The sequence below is a fragment of the Ixodes scapularis genome, unplaced genomic scaffold, assembly GCF_016920785.2.
Source record: "Ixodes scapularis isolate PalLabHiFi unplaced genomic scaffold, ASM1692078v2 PGA_scaffold0__279_contigs__length_252992795, whole genome shotgun sequence".
In the NCBI taxonomy this organism is placed as follows: Eukaryota; Metazoa; Arthropoda; class Arachnida; order Ixodida; family Ixodidae; genus Ixodes; species Ixodes scapularis.
Genome location: NW_024609835.1, coordinates 96,198,079 through 96,223,170, shown reverse-complemented (window position 1 = coordinate 96,223,170; position 25,092 = coordinate 96,198,079). Strand labels below are relative to the sequence as shown.

Genomic DNA, 25,092 nt, shown 5'->3' with positions numbered 1-25,092 from the left:
GGGAACTGAATTCACACCATCCGAAACGACGTTCGCTGCACTCACCGAGCGTACAAACGCTGCTCGAGCGGGTAAACAAATTAAAAAAAAAAAAAAAAAAAAAACTGCTCGCTTTCCTCTCTTTTGGTCATAATATGTTCGATTATTTGCACTTTACAAAAATGCCGATGCCATCTTCCTCTCCCTTGCCGATGCCCTGCATGTAGAGAGGGCTACTGATACGCTTGATACATAGCGGCTGCAACACGCAAACTAGCCGAAAGAAAACCGTTTGATACGCTCCATCTCCCATCTCTGGAATCTAGGGCAACTCGGGATGCGCTTGGAGTCGTAAAAATTCTTCTTCAAACGTCTCACCCCCCCCCCCCCCCCTTGGGCCCTTCAACCCGACAACATTCCTCCTATTTTAGTTCCAGCTACTTTTTCGGTGCGTGGTTGACATCATGCTGGGGAAGCGCCGACCAGCATCTGTTTAACGTTTAACACAATTTGCGTTTTATTAAAAGGGCACTGAAGTCGATTCTGAAACCGCCCTTTTGTAGTGGCAACTCAATCTAGGCGCTCTAAGCATCCCAACAAACCCGAAACCACCACCGTGCGTAGCTCATTTACTCATTAAAAGCGTGTTCAAAGATGGCGACACGCCCTTTTTGGGAAGAATTTTCCTCCAATAAAGTGGTCGACGAAGGGCGCTTATCGGCGATTTGCAAGCGATGGCTTCGCCCGCGGAGAAAAGGAGGACTCTTATCCGAATGTGTACCTATTAGACTCTCTTCGAAACCAGTTATAATAAAATCATTCGGAATCTGCGCGTATTGTTGGGCTTTGATTGGTCCACACAATGCAGACGGCGAGAAAAAAAAGAGTCCACATGGTTTAGGGGCGAAGCTCCTTAGGGGCTAGCCATGTCCGTACGTCCGTCCGATGTCCGGCGTCGGGTGCTCGTGCTCACGAGCACGTGAGCACGTGCTCCCGTGCTCGTGTAGGGCATAAAAACCCGCATCTCCACGTGGTGAATGATGTTGATTGGGGCGAAGCTCATGTGGTGCTTGTCTGCGTAGACGGTGAGCCGCAGCATGCCGAGCCTCTGGTTCATTTTCATCCGTGTCAGAAAGAGAATGTGTGCTTTGGAACGTGGTTATATACGCATTTGATAATTTGACCGCAGCGTGACATGGATGAAAACGAACGAAAGGCTCGGCATGCTGCGGCTCAGCGTCTACGCAGACAAGCACCACCAGAGCTCCGCCCCAATCAACGTCATTCACCACGTGAAAATGCGTTTTTTTTTTGTTTTTTTTTTTTCTTGACCTGAGAGTAATAGGTGGTTTTGTAATGTAGCACTCGGTATCTGTGGGAACTAACATATTCTGAACAATATAAGACCAAAAACGACCTTTGCCTTCATCTGATAAGGGGAACTTTGCGTGCAGTGTAAAGACTGGTACTTGCTATTCCTTACGAAGAGAGAGCCTTAAAAAATGGTCGTGGGGCGCTCGCGGTTATATAGTCAAACGCAAGTGTGTGAACCAGCCTTAGAAAGGCTTCACACTCTGGCGTTTGACTTCGACTGCCTGCGCTACTACCGCTTTCTAAAGCGCCGTTCACACACTTGCAGACGAGTAGGACCGAGTGAGACAAAACCGGTTTTTAAGCCTCTTGCGATGGCGGACCACCGAATGCGCTACTGCGGAGCAGGTCCTAGGCCGTCGCAAGAGGTTTAAAAACCTGTCCTGGCTCTCTCCGTCCTACTCGGTTGCAAGGTTTTGTAACTGCGTACGAATGGTTGCGCAGCAGCGCTGCCGGTCCTAAGCAGTCACAAGCGTCTTAAAACCCGCATGTAGCGTGGTCTGTCGCAGTCAAACGGAAGTGTGTGACAGTCATATTGGCTGTGAAGCGATGATAAGATACCCGGCCCTCACCACACGCTGCGTTTCTCGACGTAACGCGTAACGGGCAAACTTGCCCCGGTGCTGTCATCACGAAACACAAGAGGCGCGGACTTGAAAAAGTACGCATGATAGTGAGTGTGTCTACTGTCGTCGAAACAGGAGTGTGTGCTGTCTCGTCATTTCGCGTCGCAGCGAACGAAAACTCCCCGCAGTGGCACCTTTATTTTTGCTGGTGACGTCTCAAAAGCTATTGTCTCGTCTCCAATGCTCAACAAAAAACAATTAAAAAAAAAAGAAAAAAAGAAAAAAAAGCAAGGAACAGGAACGACGTTGCTCGTTTCCCACACTCGTGGAACCAGGACAATGGCTTCCAGTGTTCGCGTCACCGCGGAGGCGTGCTTCAGCGTTAGTCGTGCGCCTTTTTGAGGACACTTTCTCGCCACGATGCATTACCCGGTGGCGGCAATCAACGCCGCGGCGAGGACCACGCGTGTCAGTCACCTGGAGGTCACTGGCACTTCTGATAACGTTCAGCATCGAAAAAAAAAATGGCGCATCGTCAAGACGTGCCTCGTAGTTGGAAAAGAACGAAGGCGTCACGCCCGGCTCGCCTTTCTAACACTGATAGTCTACGTAATTCAGTGTTTTTCTTTTTTTTTTTCTAAATCGTTTTTGTAGTTTTTTTTCTTCTTCAAGAACCCCGTCTCTGTGCACAGAGATCTGGGTGATAGTGTGAGCTACGATGGAGACATAGTGGAACTGGGACAGGAATTGTGAACGAAGACAATCTCCTCCTCTTTTTGTTGCCATAAGCGAAGAAAATATACAGGCGAGTCCAAGGTTCGGCAAGCTCTCATACCACTTACGTCTGACGTAGCTCGTCAAACAAGACTCTATCCAAATTTCAGAATAAGATATAATTATTTTCCGCACTAAACCTTTCTGTGCAACAACATTTCAACGAATGTCTGGATGGCTTTCTGAATTTATTTATTCGCATATTCGTTTTACGATGTTGATTCCTAGATTTCCGACGCTGTTTTAACAGCATGTATAAAACTGGCGTCCTAGCACCTGTTGAAGTGAAGATAATCTATGTGAGTACATTATTTTAGGCTCGTTTCTTATATGTGTCTTCTTTTCTGTTTTCAGATGGTGACATTATTGCAACTCATACCATCACACATAGTCAGCCCGAGGAAGTTTCTAGAGGCACATTAGCTTCATTGATTCATAGTTCACAAGAATACATCACAAGACCATCTACGTTCATCCCTAGTTATCAAATAACGACAAACACTTCTGTTATTGAGAAGGACCCCGGTGAGATTCTATCAAGCAGCCATAGCACTCCGGTTTCCCTATTCGAAACATTGTCAACGTCCTTGCCAATTCGTACCGAAAAACACAAGCAGCAAGACCGAGTTAATTCGAGTTCACTATTGGAAGAATACACAAGAACAGAAAAGGCACCTGTGAGACCAAATTCATCGTCCGTGTTCGTCTTCTCCACGGTATCACGCTCGGTCTTGCCCGTTCTTCAAGAAAACCTGAATAACGAAGACGTGGTCAATAGCACCGTCAGTTCACAATTGCGAATAGTTGAGCTTGCTCTAGAAGGAGGAAGTTCATCAAGTAGTTCCTACGCAATTGCTCATCAAAAAACAGGAACGCGAGCATCTGGAGGAGCAGTCATTGAACCCCCAACAGGCTCCACCGAGGCGTCGTTTATTCCCGGGCCTGAAGCTATAGACGTTGCGTCCCCATCATCGGCGTCCGAGATCTCAGACGAAGACCCTGAAGAGCTTTTGGATCCCAGCCTCCGGGTTCTGCGCAGCATTCATCCGTCAACAGCGTCGGCATCGGTGCACTTTCCACACCATTCTCACGGGCGAGAGGCGACTCCCATCATGCCGTCTCCCGTGTCAGCGTCAGAACGAACCCGCGGGGGCGGCGGCAAGCCGTCTATTGACAACATCTTAAGCGGTATCATCCAGCTGCTAGGAGGGGACGCGAACCAGCCTAGACCTCCGTCCATGCGGTTTCCGCCTCCTCCCCTTCTGCCACCGCCGCAACCACACAAGTTGCCGTCACGCATCAATAACCGAGGTCCCCCGAACTTCAATTTCCCGCCCCCTCCGCCACGCCCGCCGCAGTTTCCTCATCACCTTCCACACCCCCCGCACCCTCCACACCATCAGCACTCAAGGCCAAACCTGCCACATTTAGCCCCTCCGCAACCAGGCCACTTTGACACCATCCCGCGGCCCCCGCCGCCAAACCTGCACTTCCCGCCAGTGAATCATCCAAACCACCCGCACCATCCGCAGCAGCACATTCACATCGTTCCCCTGCCACATCCGCCGACTGTCTACCCAACGCCTTCTGAAGTAAGTCACCTGCTTGGTCTCAATGAGCAAGACAGGCAGCCTGAGATGCCACCGATGGAGAACGACCGACACTCAGCGACTCCGGCCCTGTCTCAGGTAGACCTTCACAATGGGCACGTGGACGACGTTACGATGCACCGAGAGACAGTCCTTGACAGCGTCCCGGAGTCCACTACGGAACAGCTTCCTTCCAGTAAGTCAACTATCGTGCTCATTCATGAGGGCCCCGTGACATCCACGAGCGCAAGCATAGACCCGACGCGGTCAGTGGGAACGGCGTCTGAAGAGAGGCCGCCGGATGTTAGCGAAAGTACCAGCCAGGACACTCACAGCACAGATACAAGCGATACCTTCGATAGACCAAGCGATGTGCCGTCTGGTCCTGTGTCAGGTTGGCTACCAGTCTTTTTGGACTCTTCGAACAGACACAACAGTACCAGAGTGACTGTCAACACAGCCGAAGAGCCCGAGATCATAACAGAACCAACTGAACCCTCCGTATTCGACATCACCGTTGTTCACTCCATCGGGACAATCAACCACAATGTCACACCTTCCAAAACAAAGCAGCCTACGTTCGAGACAATTCCACCGACCCGGAGTGAGGTAGGAGGCTCGGACGAATCCATCGACACTTTCCAGATCGAAGAAGCGAAGACGACGGTGACGCAAACCGCGCCCACCGAGGCGTACCCGTCAAGGGTGGATGAACGTGACCGAGAGCCGGAGGTCATATATGGAACTCCGACGATCGACAAGATCGTGCCCAGCAAGACACCGCTGGTGAGCCTTTCACCGACGAGTACTCAGCCAAACACGAAGGACTCGGACGCTGTCATGACGCTTTCCGGGAAGGGGACGCTGACTCCGGAGATGACGCACACGAGAGCGCCGGTCAGACACCAGCAGCACCAGTCACCGACGGGAAGACCCATCGTGATTCCGGTGGAGATCGAAGATGTGCGCCCCGTCATTGGGTTCCCGCCAGAGCTGTCGCACGGCTTCCCACGACCACCGGGCTCACCTCCCCTGGGAAGCACTCCGAGGCCCAAGACACAGACGACGTCCGGTCAGAAACAGACCTCCAAGGGCCCTCCTCGACGCAGGCCGCCTTACAGAGCTAAGCACAACACCACACTTGTGAGGTAAGCATCATCACAAATGTTGAAAACTGGGCTAGTTGGTTATGATGCCTTATAAAAACAGAGCGCATAAAAAAAAAGACCAAAGACGAGCGCCTGTCTGACGTATTTGTCTTCCTCTGTTCCCCCCCCCCCCTTTTTTTTTTTTTTAAAGCGGTAGCTTTTTAAATTGGTAGCCTTATAGACACAACCAACCTCAAGAGCCGCCTATGCCGGAAATGCGTAGGTCAGTCAGTCCTTAACCGCTAAGCGATCTTAAAGATAAACGGCAACCGGTGCCAAGGATCGAACTCCGGTCACCGGCCTGGAAGCCGAGTCAGCTGCTGACGCTTCGGACCCAGCACTTAGGAACGGGAGGAGCAAAAGCAGGTGGTGTCATAAAGCGCGCGGAGCGGAGAGGGGTAGAAAACAAAGAAAAAGAGGAGCAGAAACAGGTGGTGTAGAAAGCGCACGAAACGAGGAGTGAAAAAAGCAGAAAAGCGCAATTCCCTTCTTTTGTTGACCCAGAAATTTCTGTGAAAAAATGTTGCATCCGGGTGGTAATGAAGGAAAGCGCGCTGCAGCGTCACAAAAAGACAATGGTGTGTCGTAATTTGTTTTTATACAAAACCCCGCCCTAGGCACCGCATGAACTAAGACCACCAGCCACACAAGGCACTAAAATTGTAAGGTTCATCCTGCCCTAGGCATCACCTGCCGTATGAGGCTACCGCATTTAAACGCGTTTGGGAGAATGACCAACCATGCAGCCAATATGTTTACACTCTGTTCTATAATAAGCATCATTGCACACGGGGCCAATGTAAGCAATAAGAGAGCCTGAATTGAAATGTGTCAATATATTCCCGCTCATTTGACCGCAGCCTTCTTTATGAGGTTCAAACTTGTTTGATTCTTTGTCAAGGCATGGTAGCAACCAAATCATAATGTGGTTGTGACAGTACTGCTTTTAAATATCTTAGAAGTGAGGCATAATACTAAACGGCAAGTGCAAAGAAAACTAGAATGAAATGTAATCGTTTAATCTATTTGGGTAGCATTCATACTATAGAAAACCACTTAATTACTTTTATTCAACGCCCGAGCGATGTGGCATCGCTGAGTTACTTGAACACCATGCTAGCGTAAGATTAACGGGGAAGCTGAAAAGATTCTCGCAGAAAACGAGACAGAGGTAAATTCTATCTTGTTATTATCCCGTGAATCTGAATATCGCGTTCGTTTTCCCCGAAGATCTAAATAAATGCAAGAAAACACGAAAAACCTCCGACCAGTCGTTACGTACATATAGACGCTTTACACACGCGCCAAATTACAGCCGCCATTGCTGACCTTCTCTTGTCTTACCGAGATGCCGAGCAACTGAAACGGTAGTTGACGATCCTCTACAAAGGCCGATGCTTTAGAAAAGGACACAATGGAATCTAATATGGCAATAACCTGGCCTGCTATGGTAATGATGAAGTAAAATAAACGAAATAAGAGGAAACAAAAACTGAAGGTCAGTTATGGCGACGTCCATGCACAGCTGCTGCAAAGCGTCTATACTACGATCTTTGGGCCGCCAAGCGCGCGTCGCTCGTGTGGGTAGCGCGTGCAATTGCAAGATTGCCAGATTTATTTCCTCGCGCTGATACCAGTCGTGACGTCTTTTCCTGATCCTTTTTTGAAAATTGCGAGAGTGCGCGTGCATAGCTTTGATAGGTGTTGACGATGCGCGAAAGCGGAGATTCCGATAATTCCTGATGTGACGTCACGCTCCGGGAAGGACGGGCTTCAGAGGGACTTTGAAAATGATTTTCTGCAGCCTCCGTGCATCAAACTGAAAAAAAAAGAAAAAGAAAATTTCGATATGTCTGATCCTGGAAGCCAAATGAAGACGACTTAAGTGTTTTTCCTCAAATACAGAACCGCTTCGGTTTCCCTGAAAAGATAGGACGCGTGGAGCCTTCTAGGAGCTGTCGGTCGTCGTTCGTGCTTTATTGTGCATGCTTGGCATTTTAGGATCGACACATGCATCGTGGGCGATGACTCTACGTGCGACTCCCAGCTGAACGAGTGGTGCAAGGCCGAACTTGGCGTTAGTTCTTGTCACTGTAGGCCAGGATTCACCAGGACCGTGCCTAGGGGACCTTGCACGCGTGAGTCTACAGCTTGTTAATCACCTTTAACTCGGTGTTACCGCGTTTAAGACATATATTTAAAAAAAAATGTTAGTTATAATAATCTGCTGGAGGTTAGAAAATCAGGATCAGCTCCTCTCAAAAAGCTTTCCTCTCTTCCCGATCCAGCAGAGCGAACGCTGGAGGGGAGGCGAGTGGAGAGGAGGAAACCACAAAGCGTGGCGTACAGAGAGCTTTGCGGAGGGGCTTGTCCTGCTCTTCTTAACCTGCAACAGACTTTAGTATGCCACGGCTAATATAGACCGCCCTGTGACAGAGTGCTCCCATGGGGAAAAATACATTTTAGACCGTGAGTCAGTAGCTTCATTGGAATGTGTTTTTGTAATGGTTCTTCGGTAGGCTGGAGCAACGTTTCTATGGCAAATGACGGCTCATGAGTACAAGAAAGAGAGATACAGAAAGTGAGAGGGTTGGACGAGCGTGTGGACGTAGATACTAGTAAAAATGAAAGCTAAACAAAAGGGAGGGGTGAGGACGGACATGTACCGGTACAAGTCGTCCTCGTCCCTCACTTTTGTTAGCCTTCATTATATTAGTATCAAGAATACAATCATTGTGGCATCATATCCAAGAATAAGTTTCGCACAAATTTGCAATCTCATTTTATCCCCATCGTTATGAGCACCCAAGGGGTTACGGGATTACAAGTTGTGACTGGTAAGCGATGCAATAACGTTCGGAAGACACTGCGCAGTTTTGAAGTCCTTAAACTTATTCTTGTTCGTAGATAAATGCTACCTGTGTTTAGCGAAGGCCGTGTCAATTACTAGTACTATATTTTCGAATAAAATAGATGGTACATAGAGCAATACTTTTTTTCCCCCGCAGCAATTGTGACCGTCGGACTGACTCTGAAGCTCGATCGCCTGGGTGAACAAAAGCTGGTGTTCAACCGAAACTACAGAAATCCAGAATCGGAAGACTACCAACTTCTCGAGTATGAGGCAAAGCAAGCGGTAAGCGTACATTTCAATGACAGTTGTTGCTCAGTACTTACACTATACTTATTGCGCCAACTTTAAAATGACGCACCACAAGTTATTTATGCTGTCTCACCAGTTATAATATTTGCATTATCATTACTCTACTATTACTTGACCCGGTATATATTTTGTGCGTCTATGTCTGGATTATTGTTACTCCATTTCTTGGATGGCTAGACTTTAAATGTTCTGTATGTAAATGTTATGCTTTGAGTGATTATTTGGTTTGATTTTTATACTGCACTGTATGTCAAGTGTTGGGGGGCAGGAGCCTGTCAAGCTGCAACCGCAGCTTTTTGCCTGCTCTTCACACTCCTTTAGAGTGAAGATAAACGAATATATATATATATATATATATGTGTGTGTGTGTGTGTGTGTGTGTGTGTGTGTGTGTGTGTGTGTGTGTGTGTGTGTGTGTGTGTGTGTGTGTGTGTGTCTGTGTGTGTGTTAATCCTCTTACGTCGCCTAACGAGGTAAACATGCTACAGGTTCAGATAATCCCAAATCATCAGTTCGTATGAAGCCCCATTTGTATTATAGCTATATGAAACAATATAAATTCTTGCGCTAAACGCCTTCTAAACGGTCTTCGAAAAAAAAAAAACTGTGGGGGACAGAGATGTCTACTTTTCTGCATAGCGCATGAAATACCAATCACTAAGAAGATAAAAAGAGATAGGCCAAAGACGCGAACACGAATGATTTTGGCTTGGACACTGATAATTACGCTTGGCAAGCTATATACACTAGCGCAGACGGCCTTTTTCTTGACCGTGCTTTTTGGCGGGCTCTCTTCAGATAACGTCCCTCCACATAACCCGCAGGAAACTAGATGCGCGATCATTGTTTAGGCAATGAATGAAAGAGGGGAAACGTGCCCACTAGTTCGATATCGAGTAAATAGAGTAAATAATGTAACTTTGTTCTTTGTCGCGGTGATTAGGCACTGCCATAGCCTCCTCTATCATGACAAAGCCTGGTAGATCGTCACGTGACGCAGCCGCCAAAAGTGAAAAGGTAGAGCGGCAGACAAGAGTCATGTAACGGGCGCCCCGCTGCGTCGGGACGCCGAGACACACTTGACCCGAGCGATGAAATGTCCGCTCGCGCTCCTCACATTCCTTGCGCTACCGCTTCCTTTCTCGTCGGGTTTGAAAGTCATGTTTCGGGTTCTCGCCGCTGCAAAAGCTGTGCGCTGAATACCAGATTCCCCGAGAAATGCTCTGCTCTACCAGATCTTCGCGCTCCAAATCTGCGACCGGGCACTTTATGGCTCCGTCATCCAACTGCCAGGTGTCATGAGTATAGAGGAGGATATGGCACTGCATTCAAGCTGTTTGCATAATTCAATGAAATCAATATGTCACCTTAAAGGGGAGCGCTAATGCCGGTTAAGCATCTTGTAAAGCTGCGTTCCCGCGCCTGTGTCCCTTGTGCAGAGCAAACTTGGGCGTGCAGTATTTAGACTAGAATGCCTATCGCACCATGCTCATTCCCACTTGTTTTGCCAAGTATAACGAATTTTCTTGAGCGAGATGTATGCCGAAAAAGGCACGCACTCAGCGGCCCAACCCCCGTAATGACAGCTGATGTGACGTCAGTGCAAGCTCTATGTATGCAGGGTGTTTCTCGAGACGTGAGCCAAATAGTTCCTGTGAAAAAAATACGTATCGCACAGAGAAAAGTTTGATGCCGTAGTGGTCTCTATAGAGACCACTACGGCATCAAACGTTTCTCTGTTTCTTTTCTTTTCGAGACTTTTTTAACAATATATTGGCATGTTCGATGGGATACTGCTTCTTTGAACACATATAGACCAAAAAATGAGCGCCGAAATTTCGTTGTAGTATCCCTTTAAGGTCTACCCACTATTTTTGTTTTCCTTCAATCAGCCAAATAAGAGCTCGGCGTTCTGGCATCATCGCAAACCCCTGTGCAAGAAGCAGACGAACTTGAGGTCCTCATACTGAACGCTAACAATACTCCTTATTGGGCCCTTCAGTAGAGACCACTACGCGTCAACCTTTTTCTGTGCGATGCGTATTCTTCGGAGAAACGATTTTGCTCACGTTTCTAGAAACACCCTGTAAACGTTAGACTTTGGGGTATAGCGACACCGGTTCACATTCTATGCGAATAATGCAGCCAGTGAAGTACGGTTGCTAACCTGTGGTCCTTATCGCGCATCACGCAGCAGTGATTCTATGGACACACACCGGTTCGGTGTTCATTCAGATCAAAACGTGCAGGGGCATGCGGAAGCTGCCTCTTACAGCACAGCACACGACTCACTAGATTTGGCAGGGAGAGGAGCAGAAAGTCCATTTCACGTCTTTTTCGCCCCGCAGCTCCACAGCCTGTTCACCAAGTCGAGCTTCTCGCGAGTATTTATGGACGTGACGGTGAACAAGTTCCAGTCTGCCGGCAGCAAGGTGATGGTGAACGCCACCGTGCAGCTGGAGGAGAACGACATCACCCGGGTGCCGTCGGTCAAGCGCGTGCTGCAGCACGAAGTGGTCAACATGATCAACCGACGCAACTCCAACGTGGGCGAGAGCAGACTCTTCGTCGACGGCATGCTCAACTCGGGACTTGCCGTCGATGGTGAGTGCACTACGGTGTTTAGTATCGACTTTATTCTGAAGACATGTCTTGCAGTGGTCCCGTTCATTGAGAAAAGGAAACTATAGGTACACGACTATACAGTTGCACAGGGGTTTCTTTAGTTTACGCGGTTGGATGATCGGTGCAATTTACAAAAGACGCCAAATGACCAAAAATACCCAAAGACACTTTTTCGCAGCGGCACTGTATTCCAAACGAAATGAACTGACTCAGTGGCATTTTTGCGTAAATTTGTTAGCTTTGGGCTGTGACAGGTAACTTTGTTTTCCTTGTCTATTATGACTTCGTGTATGAGGTCTTCATCCGTGTCCAATAGTTCGAGCTGTGCGTACAATAACTTGGCATCTAAAAAAAAATTATTATGAAAAAATAAAAATTAAAAAAAATCTCGGGGATAGTTTGACGTTACAGCTGCGCACACAGCTATGGCGGCTACCAAAGTCATCTTCGTACAAATAAGTCTGCCACTAAACCTTCAGTCACGAGCCGAGGAAAGCAGTTTTGATTTTCATTGTATCAGCAATCAAGCTGCGCAGGCCCCCAACTGAAACCGCTTCAAGGTTTTGCTCTACATTTGTGCAATGGTAGAACGAAGTGTTCACCCCAAGAAGCGCAAGAACGTTGCAGGGTGCGGAGTGCAGCCTCGAAGCACCAAGGACCCGCGCGTGCAATATGCACGTGCGAGCAGCGCGCAACGGTTTCGTTTCTTCCCGCAGACGTGAACGAGTGCAACGACATGAACCTGAACGACTGCTCGGCCAACGGAGTGTGCGAGAACGTGTTCGGCACGTTTCGGTGCGCCTGCAAGGCCGGCTACACGGACAAGTACCCGGACACCAAGTGGAAGAGCGGACGCACCTGCTCCGGTCAGTGGGAAGAAGCGCGGGAAAGCTGTTTATGTTAGGAAGCACGCCCGTTCTGAAACATATTTAGTCTCTGAATTTTTGCGCATGTAAAATAACCTATAAGAAGTAACGTGCAGCGTCGCCTTTTATCTTTTTTTTTTCTTGTCGTCTGTAGAGTTTGAAAAATGCAAAAAACAGAAAAATGTCACATGGAATGTGAACAACAAAAAACAACAGAAAAATGTAAAAGAAACAACAGAAAATAAAGAAATTGCTCATTTCACACTAGTTAAAAAAAAACGATTACAGGAAGATCCGTTGGTGGATTCTTAGGGAATAAGTTCGCACGTCCCTTGGAAACGCCACACACGACTCCCCCCCTTTTTGGGAAACGGTAAAGCGCGATCCAAACCAACGCTTCTTTTTGCGCCTGTAGGTCGTGCGGCTGCGGATGTGACGTATTTTCGTGACGTCGCGCCACTTCTTCGCTCCTTCCGGGCGCGCATAAAAAAGTTGGTTGATTTCAACTTCTTTCTCAACGCGCACAAAAACGCGCGGTGACGTATACACCAACTCATGTTTACAAACAAATGGATGGATGGATGGATGAATAAGGCTGAGCCCTTTGGATCGGGCGGTAGCTTACGCCACCTAGCCATTTTGTTTTACCATTTAAGCTTAGAATATTTAAATGTGAAATCTATATTCACTCCGCAGTGCCAACTGGAGCGCCCGGAGCGCCCCTAGCGGACGCCACCGGCGCCGCGCATGCGCGATGGGGGTGTGGGCAAGAAGCTCGCCGTCGCCCATAAACAAACCATTGAAATGCGATGTTGTCGGCGTCGGTGTGAGTCCCCGCGCTCTTTTTCGCGTTGGAATTGTTGATTCTACGTCCTCCTAACGATGTCTGACTACTTGAGCGGCGTCAGTGAAATTAACGAGGCTCGTTACACCGCAAAACGTCGCGTGACCTGACATGCGGCGATTCATTCCGCGTGGACGCCGCAGAATGGACGCTAAAACCTGATTCACATGCTGAGATTTCGCTCGCAATATTTAGTAGCGACGTCGCTCGGACTGCAAAAGCGTGAACCGTAGCTGAGATGGTTGACGTCGATACTGAAAATCGCAAGCAGAATCTAACCAAGTGAATCAGGCATAACAAGTCAGTGATGGTCACTGGTAACAATGATCAGCATCTTCTTGTATCTACTGTTTACGTCGAGCCTGCTTACCAACCTTCAAACTTAAGTCTTTTGAGGCCTGCACTTACTTCTTATCGCAAGTACCGGGCCCGCGTTTGGTCTACGGGCCGGTGTCCTCTAAAAGAGCAGACGACAAGCAGAAACGTTTGAAAGAGCAGACGACAGTTCGAACGATCAGGCGACCGTTTGAACTTGAAAACGCACTGAACGTAGTCCGCAGGTGGTCCGTACAACTTAACGGTTTTCCGGCGTTCATTTTGGAACAAAACAAATAAATCTGATGGCCAGACCAGAAGTATCCGTGAATTCAACCCAAAATGCTTTCCGCCCAAGCAGTCGTGGCCCGACGGCGTCTGGTTTTTCCTTTTCACGGCATATCCACGTTCTCGGACGACCCGAGCGCATGAAAACTGACCTTCACACCTTTCTCGACCCCTCTGGTACAGCCCCAGTCGCAGCATTTTGACAAGAAGGCAAGTTTTTGTCTGGTTCCTTTCAAAACAACGCAGGAATACACGTCTCAGATGGGCACTTCCGCCCACAGCCCCAGACCGGAAGTGCGTCCGACGCGCCACCACCGCGCCGTGACGTAACAGAGATGAGTTCGTGTATAGGGCGCTCCTATGTCCCGCCAATCGGTGGAGGGCAAGCTAGTTCCGGCTCCGCGTTTCTCGCCGTCTGGCTGCCCTCTCCTCCCCCCTTTTATTCTCTTCCAACGTGACAACGCGATCTCTCTCTCTCTCTTTCTCTCGCCGTCTCGCCGGCCAGTCTGTCGCAGTTGCACTTTGCTTGTGTGCGGGTGCCTGCGTGCGCGCGTGCGCGCTCGCCCGAAGTTTTGCCCGTCCAAACCAAAGCGCACGGGTCTGACTCAGAAAGCGCGCCCGGAAACAGCAAAAACGCCACGAAATGCGTCACATCCGCAGCCGCACGACCTACAGGCGCAAAAAGAAGCGTTGGTTTGGATCGCGCTTAACGCTGACGCCTTCACTTTTCTCTTTTGGCTTCCATATCTTTTGCTGCCTCTTTTTGGCCTTGTTACGGGGTCAGTGTTAACGTTTCCCAAAGGGGGACGTGCGGCGTTTCCAAGGGTCGTGCTAACGCATTCTCTAAGAATTTACCAATGTATTTTCCTATAATTTTTTACCCTTTCTTTGTACTTTGACTGTCAGAATACGTCGACGCCCACGATCATCCATATAACTCGGGGAAAGAACCAGATTCATACCACTCGTGGAAGAAACCGCATCCATCCATATCACTCGTGCAGGGAACCGCATCCATTGTTTTAACTACACACACACACACATCACAGCCCACGGATCGCTACTACGAAAACCCAGAGCGAAGAACAACCGGCGACGGCAGAGCGGCAACTGAGCGCGCCCGCATTCCACCGCGCCGCGGCGCAACACTTCCTAGATAACAAAGCCGTAGTTCTGAATGAGACGGCGTCATCAGAGCAGACCAACGCTGAGCACCGATGGGACACGACGATTGCGCCAACGTTCGACTCAAACTTGACTCGAATAAGCCGAGCGCCGACGCAGCACTCGTTCCGGTTTGTGTTCAGCGTTTGCCATCTCTGATGAAGCCACCTCATTCAGCACTAAGGCCTTGTTATCTAGGAGGTGTTGCGCGGCGCCTCTTCCTCTCTGGCTCCGCGCCAGCTGTGAGCGTGGCTTTGACGAAAACGAAGGGGCTTGTTTTGACGAAAACCCGGTGGTGTCTGTCAGTTTGTCAGCGCCGGCGAGAAAGGGAGAGGTTGACGCGTGCCGACGTCAGCGCTTCGGACCAATAGGAGCGTGGCACACGTCACCCTCTCCCCCTCCTTCTCCCTCTCTCCCAGGCGCTGAAAAATGGAGGACACCGCCGGGGTTTCGTCAAAATAATGAATGCTAACGCATAAAAAAGTTTATCACATGTTGGAACCTGCGATAAAGAAATAGCGAATGTGCTTTGGATGAGACCACATATAATATATTTTTCCTTGCATGCAATAAATACGCTCGTTGTGCGAAATAAGCGCGCAACGATTTTCGCCTGTTCCGATTTTTCTCCGATTCTAGGATCGTGTTTCGCGCGCAGACACATCATTAACCTTGCGGCTCTCCTCTCGCAAGAAAGTTATGCGAAAGAAATGTGCCCGTTCCGAACGTGTACCGAAAGTGTAGCATCAAAATGCGCAGGAGCACTAATGGGCCTTTGAATATACTCTGTTGCAGGTTAAGAAACGCCAGTAAAGCTTTACACTCTTTCCACTTTGGCAGAGTGAATGCTAGAAAGAAAGCGAGGGGATGAGAGGAAACCAGCAACCATGGCAAGCTGAGAGCTTTCTGAAAGGGGTTTGTCCTTTTCTTAACCTGCCACCTACCATGTTAGTAATAATAGAAAGATTTCATTTCAAATACTGCAGAAAAAAAGGGCATTCCTCAAAAACCTTCTCTCTCTCTATATATATATATATATAAATGAAAATGTCGACAGAACACACCTTGGGAACTTAGAACTTAAAAATTTAAAACGTTATTCCCCAACCGTTTCGCCGGGAGGACCCCGCTTCGTCAGGGGTTGGTCATACAGTAAAATTGCATTCGCGAAGACATCACATGTGCAAACACATAACAAAACAAATCCCAAAATAGGCAAGATACAGGAAGAAGCAGCAAATAAGGAGCGTTCCTTATTTGCTGCTTCTTCCTGTATCCTGCCTATTTTTTTTTTTTTGTCATTATAACTTTATTTGATTATATCGATATTGCGCTTTCTGAATAGGTATTTCTTTAAGTTTTCATTTAATACGTATATAATCTGTCATAAACTTGATTGTTACAAAATTTATCATAATCCAATGCTTGTAAATTGTCGTCAAAAGTTCCAGGCTCTCGATATTAAAAAACAAAAAAACAAAAAATCTTTTATCGGTATTTTTTTTTTCTTTCCCTTATAATGTAGCTTACAAAGTCATTTACCTGTGACGATTGCCCAAATCCCAAAATCGCTCTTCGGTCCTTTTAAAATCAAAAACTAAAAAAAAAAAAAGAATACACAAAAATGTTTTTTAGTTTCGGTTTTTGAAACATGATTTTATTTTTCCTGGACGATTTGAAATGAAGTCGACCAATACGTAATTCATTCACAGTACAGTGTGAGATGATATTATCGCTCCGCTTATTATGCTTATTTATTGACATCGCGAAAGCGCCGCCATTGTTGCGTTTGTATACGTTCGATGTCAGATCATGTTCCGCGTGTGTGTATTCTTATTACATATTGACATGTTTTAATCTACTTGTAAGAACTGGGCTTTGCACCGCGCAATTAGAAATCGTACAGTGTTATTACATTTGCTTTCTCCCTAATGTTCAGCGTGTGCGCCGGACTACTGCAACCTCAGGGGAGAGTGCCGTATCTCAAACGGGCACCGGGAATGCAGGTACGGAACGCAGATAACTGTGCCTTAACTTGTTTACCTCTTTGTCTGTTTTTTTTTTTTTTTGTTCTTTTATTGCATTTTTAGAGTTCGAAAGTTTCCGCATCGAAGTTGAGCTTCCGCCAGAAGCATTTCAGCTCCCGGGTGTTTTCAATTCAGGATTATCTAATATGTTCATGCGTATACGAAGAGCCTTTACTAAAGGTATGCTGTAAAATGAACTAGCGGTGCAAACGTTCTAAGCCGCTTAAAGCGCCAAAACAGATGTGGAATAACTTCTGTTCTCGTGGCATACATTTTTACGTACAGCGTTAACTAATGACTCATAAATAAGTGTTATTTTATTTTAATAGCTCTTTTCTTTCTATGACAGTTGATCACTTAGACCATAAATAAAACAAACCGCGATGTAGGCCTATATCAAATTCACAGCGTTTTATACCCTGGAGTTTTGTGAAGAAAAAAAAAATAAACACCGATAACCGGAGTTTCAAGCTAATCATGCCACGAAAATGGTTTCTCGTGTCGAGGAGTGCTAAAAACATCTTGTGCACTGCCGTCGCACCTGATTTCTTACACGCGCGCAGCTGCCGGGGCAAGTACATCGGTGCCCGGTGCGACATCGACGGTGAGGTGCTCGCGGTGGCACTGGGAGCCTCCATCACCGCCGTCATCATCATCGTTCTCACCCTTGTCTGCCTTTGCCTCTGGAAGTGAGTGACGCCCCGGTCTCCACCTTGAATTACCTCCAGGTCGCTATACAAGACTTACGAGTAAATTTGTTAAATTGTAATTCATGTCAATCATTTAGTGAATTACTTGAATACTTTTAAAGATGGATGGACAGGAAAGAGTGGTGACGGAAAAAAAGTATTTTGTTTACCACCGTGGAAAAAAAATTCAAATAGACAGATTTATACGAGATTGAATTTTGCTAAAGTGAAGCAATTTTTCACACGTGACCTTCACAAGACGACCTTATTTTAGTTAAATCAAGAGGTTATAATGTTTTACCTGCTTCTCACTCATACACACAGAAATCGTTTGGGCGTGAATCAGGTTGACCTTGGGCTACCGCTTCAGACGGGGCGATTCCTCCGAGCAACTTGGCGTCGCAACAAAGGCCACCCGCGTTCACACGCAGCAACCGAATCGCTACAAATTTCCATTATCATCATCATTATATTTTAATTTTCTCGCACTTTCTATGCACACAGTTGCGCGCTAAAAACCTGTTTTTATATCTTTAAATGGCGTTCAGAATACCAACTCATGTTTCTGAAACGGTTTATTTCCAGAAACGGTCCATTTCAAACAAGATTCAAGTCTTTAGTTGTCATCATCATGTCATCATCGCGTACCTCATTGGCTGCTGCCGTTTCAAACGTCTCCGAGTTGTTCGAGTTTCTCGTCCGTTTCGAGCCGGACGCGATCTGAGCGATTCGTGTCGCAGTGCCACATTGTGGGGAAAGCTAGGGAGCAACTCGCCAGTAACACCCAAATTGCCGGGAAGGTTGCCTCATCTAAAGCCGGGGCCACACTGTTCATACATCATACGAAAACGCAGTCTGCACACACGAGTCACTGCAATATCCGTGGTTCGAATGCCACGGGCCGAACTTTCTCCATGAACTCAATGACATGCGGCTTTCGAAGCACGCATCTTGCGGTGATGCGCGTTCGAATCCGTATGCAGACTGTGGTTTGTATGATGTATAAGCAGTGTGACCTTAAGGGTGTCACGTCAGCTAAAAGGTTCGATGGATGCTCCGAAGTTAAACGATTTATGGTGAAGACTAAAAATAGGACACTGTAATCCTATCAGCATCCTAACGATAGTTGTTTCTATTAACAAAAGGTTTACAACATCGCGCTCTACATATTATTGTCACATGCACAGAAACAACAAATGCGGATGTAATGAAGCACGCACAATCTAGTCCGGAATCACTGCTCCAGCACCTTCATACTCGACAATTGAAAGACATTCGTTTGGGGATAGGTTACAAGTTCCTACGTACGTATGCTTGGAACATGTCTGTATGACCAAAGATATAGGACCGTCATCCAGGGAACGCCTCAGACAGTGCTTCGAGGACCGTCTTTTGTATGACGTCTACGGCCCGCTTCAGACGGGGCAATTTCTCCCAGCAACATGACGTTGCAACACAGGCCGCATGCGTTCACACGCAGCAACCGAATTGCTACAGATTCCCAACATCATCATTACATCTTAATTTTCTGTACATTTAGATGGCGTATATAATACGAACTCTGCTTTCTGAAACGGTTTATTTCCAAAACTACCAATTTCAAGCCGGTACCAGGTCTTTAGCTGTCATCACCAGCGACACAGGGTATCACGTGAAAATATCGCGTCCCTGATTGGCTGCTGCAGCTTCGAACGTCTTCGAATTGCTCCGAGTTGCTTGCTTGTCTCGAGACGTCTCGACTCAGCAATTCGTGTATAGATCTTTAAACAAAGAGGAGCAGCTGGCCAGCAACCCCGAAATTGCTGAGAAAGTTGCTCCGCCTGGTGCGGGCCTAAGCATTAATGCTTAAGCCCGCACCACGGATTAAAGGGTGTGAATAGGTTTGTCTGTACTTCCATTTTCTGCACGTTGCTCTTTGTTGGTTGGACGCGGTGTTTAGCCATCTGATTGATTGCTTTTTTTCATTGAAGATCTTATCTTCGCAGTCAGTCTGGCTGCTTACACCATGTAACGCGACCCCCTGTAGGCATCACGCAGCGCTAATTGCACCGATTTAATTGGTGGACGCTGACATCTGTGGCTGCGGGCATGCATGAGTAAAACAAACAAAAAAAGAAGAAAAAAAGCAGTGGTTCTTTTTCGCTTTTGTCTGTGCAGTTCCTGGGAAGCGTAACAACGCCTTGTGAACAGTCTCCCGCCACAAAACGACTAACACGTCTCTAGAAACAAGTGCGAGTTTCTGAGACTAGCTGATCTAGTTAACTTTTCGCACCCCCCATTGTCCGCAGTGCACTAACAAGCGAACACACGCCGCGCGCCGAGTTTCTCCGCACTCGTTCAAGACCGTCCTTGGACGACGCAAGCAAGAGTCTTGCGCGGTGGGGATTTTTGTGCCGCGCCGGACATAAGCATCTCAAGACACGTCGGCAACAATACCGGCGGCGTGTACTCGTTCTCTCGAGACGGACAAGAGCTCACACGACGTTGCACTGTGTAAACGAGAGCGGACGTCTCGCGGGTGGACCTCGGCGGCCACTACGCCGTGAACGTAACGGGGCCTTTTGTCCTCCGCGCTATCTTTTCCTTTCCATTGTCGCAGCCGCCGCTGGAAGCGCGAGCAACACAAGGCGGAGGTGATGTCGGCGCATTCAGCGGGCAGCCTGGGCTACCTGAGCAAGGTGTCCACGCTCGGACCAGCCTACCGGGTCAGCGTGGAGGACAGAATGAGGTGGCAGCACATCGCCGACGCTATGGGAAATATCTACGTGGTAAGTGCGAAGACAAGAGTCTGAACGATTGCTTTCAAGGATGAAGGGTCTGTAAAAGGGAAAGAGGAAAATATCGAACACGACAATGGACTCACTAGTTTACAGACGCATTTAGAGCTGCTTCGACGTACCTTTTTTGTCGAAAATTGCTAATTCCGCACTTTCCTCACCGTTCGTTTCAGCTATGACATGTGTCGTGCCACCAACGTCGTAGTAATAGCGAATGGATTCACTCTAACATGTTGAATTTCATTCACTGTGCTTGGATTGCATGTTAGTTATTAACCAGGTTTTTTGTGTGCGCCTTTGAGCGAAATTCTAATTAATAGAAAAAGCGCTATATTTCTCTTCTTATATTCCAATAGAGGGTTCGTGGACCCCGTCAGGCGATATTGACTATATATTTAGTCTCGGAGCCTACATCCCCTAAAGGGAACGAGTTCCTTCTCCGGCAGGCCTAAGAACAAAACAACAATGACGATTCTGTGCATTACTCTGCTTTAGTAGTTGCAGTCTAGAGAACGTCGTTTTTAGCATAAGTGGTATCGAGGCTACAAGAGGGTAGCTAACGCGGAGGTTGGAACTCTGCCTTGCAGCAGCCAGAGGCCACGGCCCCGCCCAAGACGCCTCCGGTGTTTGCCTCTCCTCCTCGAGTGCGCAGCCCGAGTCCTCCAGAGGAAAGCCACTACAGCCACATCCAGAGGCCCCGTTCCAGAGGAGCCATGTATGGCCCTCCTCCGGTAAGTCCGTTCGTACCCGAAAGAAGCAACGCTACCAGAATTGGCTAAAGGGACCTTGCGTCTCTTAAACAAATTTCCATCTATAATGTCCTCAGATAGCATTTTTTTTCTTTTTTTTTAGCATAGGATTATTGCCACAAAACAGAGGACATATACGTTACGGAATGTTGCTCGACACTTCATTAATTAAGGTCAAGAAACACCGTAGAATTAGGTAGCGATAATTTAGCACCCATTGGCAAAGAAAAAATTTGGTGTATGTCTTCATTCGTGTCCGGTAATGTATTTTTGTAGTCATCCAACTTCGGTCTCCAGTTGCCTGAATATGTCGTTTAATCGAGGTTTACAAAAGTTTCACACATTGAAGCTTTCCACGCAAAGCACATTGGAATTTGGATCGATAGCAAGATGGAATCAATGTATTAATTTCACTGTACACTATTTTCTTATTATTTTTCAGAACCACGCTTCGTACGAATACGAACCCCCAAAAAGAGACGCGTACACCCCAGTGATGCCATACTACAAGACAGCGACTCTTCGCACCATGTATTCCTGAGCGAAGCCTTCGAAATCTTCGCCACAAAACAAACAAACAAAAGTGCGAGACCCGCGACGCCATTGACAATGTGGTGAAGTGCATGTGCGACGGCGAGCAGGCAGCAACTGTCGCGCCACCAGAACTTCAGGACGGCGTCGCAAGAAGGAGACAGTCCTTCTGTCCTGCCCGGTGTACCTCCCAGGACCTCCGTGCTCAGCGCTGCGGTGCCCACACGATCTGAGTGCCATCGTCATCAATTGTGGGCGTCCAAAAGAACCCAACACAAGATGCGTCCTGTGTAGAACGTATACGCAACCTCGAAGGAGCTTTTTGAACGAAAAGTGAACGTTTCTTTTCGCTACAAAAAAATAACTTCTTTTTCCACTTCCCTCTACGTTTCCACTAATAGTCGTTCGAGTCAACAATTTCGCGTAACTTATATTTTCCAGCGTGCTATTCTCGCGGTCAACTTTCTGTGAGGCATTTCGGAAGAAGTGAAGAGTGCGCGTGCACAGCTTTGATGGGCGCTCAAGACGTGCAAGCGCACGTACGCCCATGGCCTTGCCTGCATAGCCAGAGAAAGTTATCCGCAAGTCATACGGGTAGAAACGGAGGGAGAGGAGAAGACAAGAGTGCTCAGGGACGTCAGAACACGGAACGCATTCGAACGCCGAACGTCGGCGTCCATTTTGGCGTTCGTCTTCGAACGCGTTCAATGAGTAGAAACAAAGGCAGCTAGTTTTGCGTCTGCCCTCTGATCATTCCAATTAGAGCTCCCTTCCCCAGAAGAGCCATCACCTCCCCTTCCTCGGTTTATACACGTATAGGGCACAGTAGATCACCGTTCAGACATTTACACGGGTTGCAGTGGAATGTCGCGATATGGACACTGTTCATTTCGGTTGAAGCACATACGCATGCGTAGTCAAGGGACAGACAATAAAACAACAGAGGTCTGTACCTCCAGCTCGGAGTCTCAGTCTTGGATTGTGTTCGGCTCTAATGCACTATTGAAACGATATCTGGCGACAAGGCAGCACTAATGCCAGTGTGCTCATGCTGACAACGGAAAAAAAAAAAAAAAAACGCGCACACATTGTTGTTTCAAACATGTCAGTATATTGTGCGCTTGATCATACCCATGTCTAAAAGTTACTCGCTTTAATTATTTTTTTTTCTAGTGACGCGTGGACAACTTGGTTCCCGTGGGAGTGGGAGACGCGGAAGGTGCAATAACAGCCCCAGCGCATGCACGGTGTGTTTCGAAAAATTTTCATCGTTTTGTGTGAAACGGAATGTGATATTCGTATCAGTCAAAAGGGGACTCCAATAAACTGCCCATACCACAACAAACGCTGTTAGTTGCTGTATGAGTACGTGCAAATGGTAGAAAGTATTTTAAATAGTATTAATTTCCCCCTCTCGGCGAACAGTTGATTCCGCTGCGATTCGTTGGAATGAATGTCATGTGCGAAAAAAGTAAAATAGCACCTGTATTTTCTTCTTTTTTTTTTTTGGGGGGGGGGGGGGGGGAGATTGGGAAAAAGAGGGGCCAGGGATTTCTCGAAACCTACTCGATTTTTTTCTCCCTTGAAGACCTCAGAAAAAAGTGATGTGTTCGTGTGCAGCGCAAGTATTGGAATATCTGAATACTTTTGTTAAAAACGGTAGCAGAGCCTATCAATAAAGCCAGTTTACACACATCTTTTTTGTTCATCATGCTTGAATCGAGGCCGCCTATTTCGACTAAAAGTAAAATTCGTTGTATGGATGCTTGCGTAGCGAGAAGTGATTTTGGCTCAAATCCATGCTGTACGTGTCTCATATTAGAGGCGTTTTTTGTTGGGTAAAGTAGGGGCTCTCTCAATAATGCTTACACAGATGCATTCTGGTAGAACACCGGTTAAGTCCCATTCGCACTTTAATTTACGCAGTGCCCGCTGAGAACTTTTGCACACCTTGCGAGTAGGTAGGTCGAGTAACTCGAGTTACGGCCCCGAGTCGTCGGGACATCCTAGCGTCGCATAAAGCCTGACAACCAATTCAAGCAATAGCAACTGGCACGTGAATCACGAATACGTCGGTGACTTGCGTATATATAGTTTAGATTTGTGGTGAGAATCCCCAGTAACTGACACCATGCATTCATCTCCATGTACTTGCGGGCATTGCCGGCCGCCACTTTCTCAGTGAAGATTTCCGGAAATCATCCAGTATAACTTTTGAATCCAATGACGGTAAGCTGCTAAACTTTTGCATCGGTTCCCAACCGCTAGCGCCACATTTGGGCGGAGATGGTTTGATGCGTAGTTTAGTTTTGTGGTGAGAATCCCCAGTAACAGACACCATGCATTCATCTCCATGTAGTTGCGGGCATCGCCGGTCGCCACTTTCTCAATGAAAACTTCCGGAAATTATTTCAGTATAACTTTTGAATCCAATGAAAGTAATTTCTTAAACTTACCGTCACTGGATACTCCAAAAGCCTCCCCCCTGACTACGCCACTGTTGGAGGCGCTCTCGGACTTCGCAGATCCGATTCAGAGGATTGGAGCGCCCGAAAGCGGCCCGTCGAATATAACATTAGTTTGCCCGCTCAATGTTTCGAAGAATTTTATTAAAATAACGGTTGTTTACTTCCCAAAATGACGGCTTAATTTCTTCTAAATGATTTTAAACAATCGAACCTTAAATACAGCATTTCATGGGCTATAGAGAGAGAGAGAATAAATCTTTATTAAAATAAAACGTTTAAAGTGGAGATTTTAGCATCTGCAGGACCAGCGCCGGCTACTCCAGACCATTGATTGAAATTATAAGCAGCATATAAATTTGACAAAAAAGAAAAAGAATATGTACATATATAGGTATACAATAAAATGATCATTTAAATATGTACAATATCCAAAACCCGACGTCACAATACGTCCGACCATTCCTGGTGGGAGGCACCGTCCTTTGACTAAGCAACCGTCCTCACTATGAGGAAGTATCCACGCTACCTGGTCCTCGGACCGGCAGCCTCCAGAACGGTGTCCTGTCCCTTCCAAAAATAGGCCGCAGCACAGCGACGGCATGCCAGGAGCGTACTCTACATGAAATTTGTTCTTGTCGATAGTTCTCACTTAATTTTGTGTCCTCCAGATAATCTCCAAGATACCCGATCACAGTTTGTAGGTTCCTTCGTGTGTTCCATGGACCAAGGAGTGTTGTGAGGGACAATGGGCGGTTATCGATAGTAGACATTTGTTCTCGAAGATGGTCTCGTTCATCTGTGTACCTTCGGCAGTTGATTAGTATGTGTTCTGCGTCGTATATTTCGTTACATGTGGTGCACAAAGGGGAGGTAACTTGTCGTATTCGATGTAGGAAATGTTGTCCAAAAGGAACACCTAATCGAAGTCTGTGTATCAATGTTTCAGAAGCTCTTGAAATGTGTCTTGGCATCCAAAATTTTAAGTTAGGGTCAATCCGTTCGAGATGGTAGTTCTGAGGAGCGTCTCTATAACAAGTAGCTCTGCCTTGATGTCCTTCTGAGCAGGCTTGATGTGTCTCCTTTCGTGAAAGTAATTGCAGTCTTGGTATTTATATTGTGGGCATTTTTGGCTGCCTTGAATGCCACAATGTGCAGGGAT

The 25,092-nt window shown here is 47.2% G+C and overlaps 1 protein-coding gene across 1 annotated transcript in view; it reads left to right on the top strand.

The window, feature by feature from the left end:
- The window catches only part of LOC8031232, a 92,242-nt gene extending 69,303 nt beyond the window's left edge, over window positions 1–22,939 (top strand). Inside the window, exons 2-11 of the mRNA XM_002404738.5 lie at window positions 3,045–5,427; window positions 7,429–7,565; window positions 8,436–8,563; window positions 10,939–11,194; window positions 11,932–12,081; window positions 16,632–16,698; window positions 17,283–17,408; window positions 20,008–20,176; window positions 20,773–20,916; window positions 21,377–22,939. Of these exons, the coding sequence (XP_002404782.4) occupies window positions 3,045–5,427; window positions 7,429–7,565; window positions 8,436–8,563; window positions 10,939–11,194; window positions 11,932–12,081; window positions 16,632–16,698; window positions 17,283–17,408; window positions 20,008–20,176; window positions 20,773–20,916; window positions 21,377–21,475 (3,659 nt within the window). The 3' untranslated portion in view covers window positions 21,476–22,939. The remainder of the gene's footprint in view (window positions 1–3,044; window positions 5,428–7,428; window positions 7,566–8,435; window positions 8,564–10,938; window positions 11,195–11,931; window positions 12,082–16,631; window positions 16,699–17,282; window positions 17,409–20,007; window positions 20,177–20,772; window positions 20,917–21,376) is intronic.
- Window positions 22,940–25,092: the final 2,153 nt, after the last annotated feature.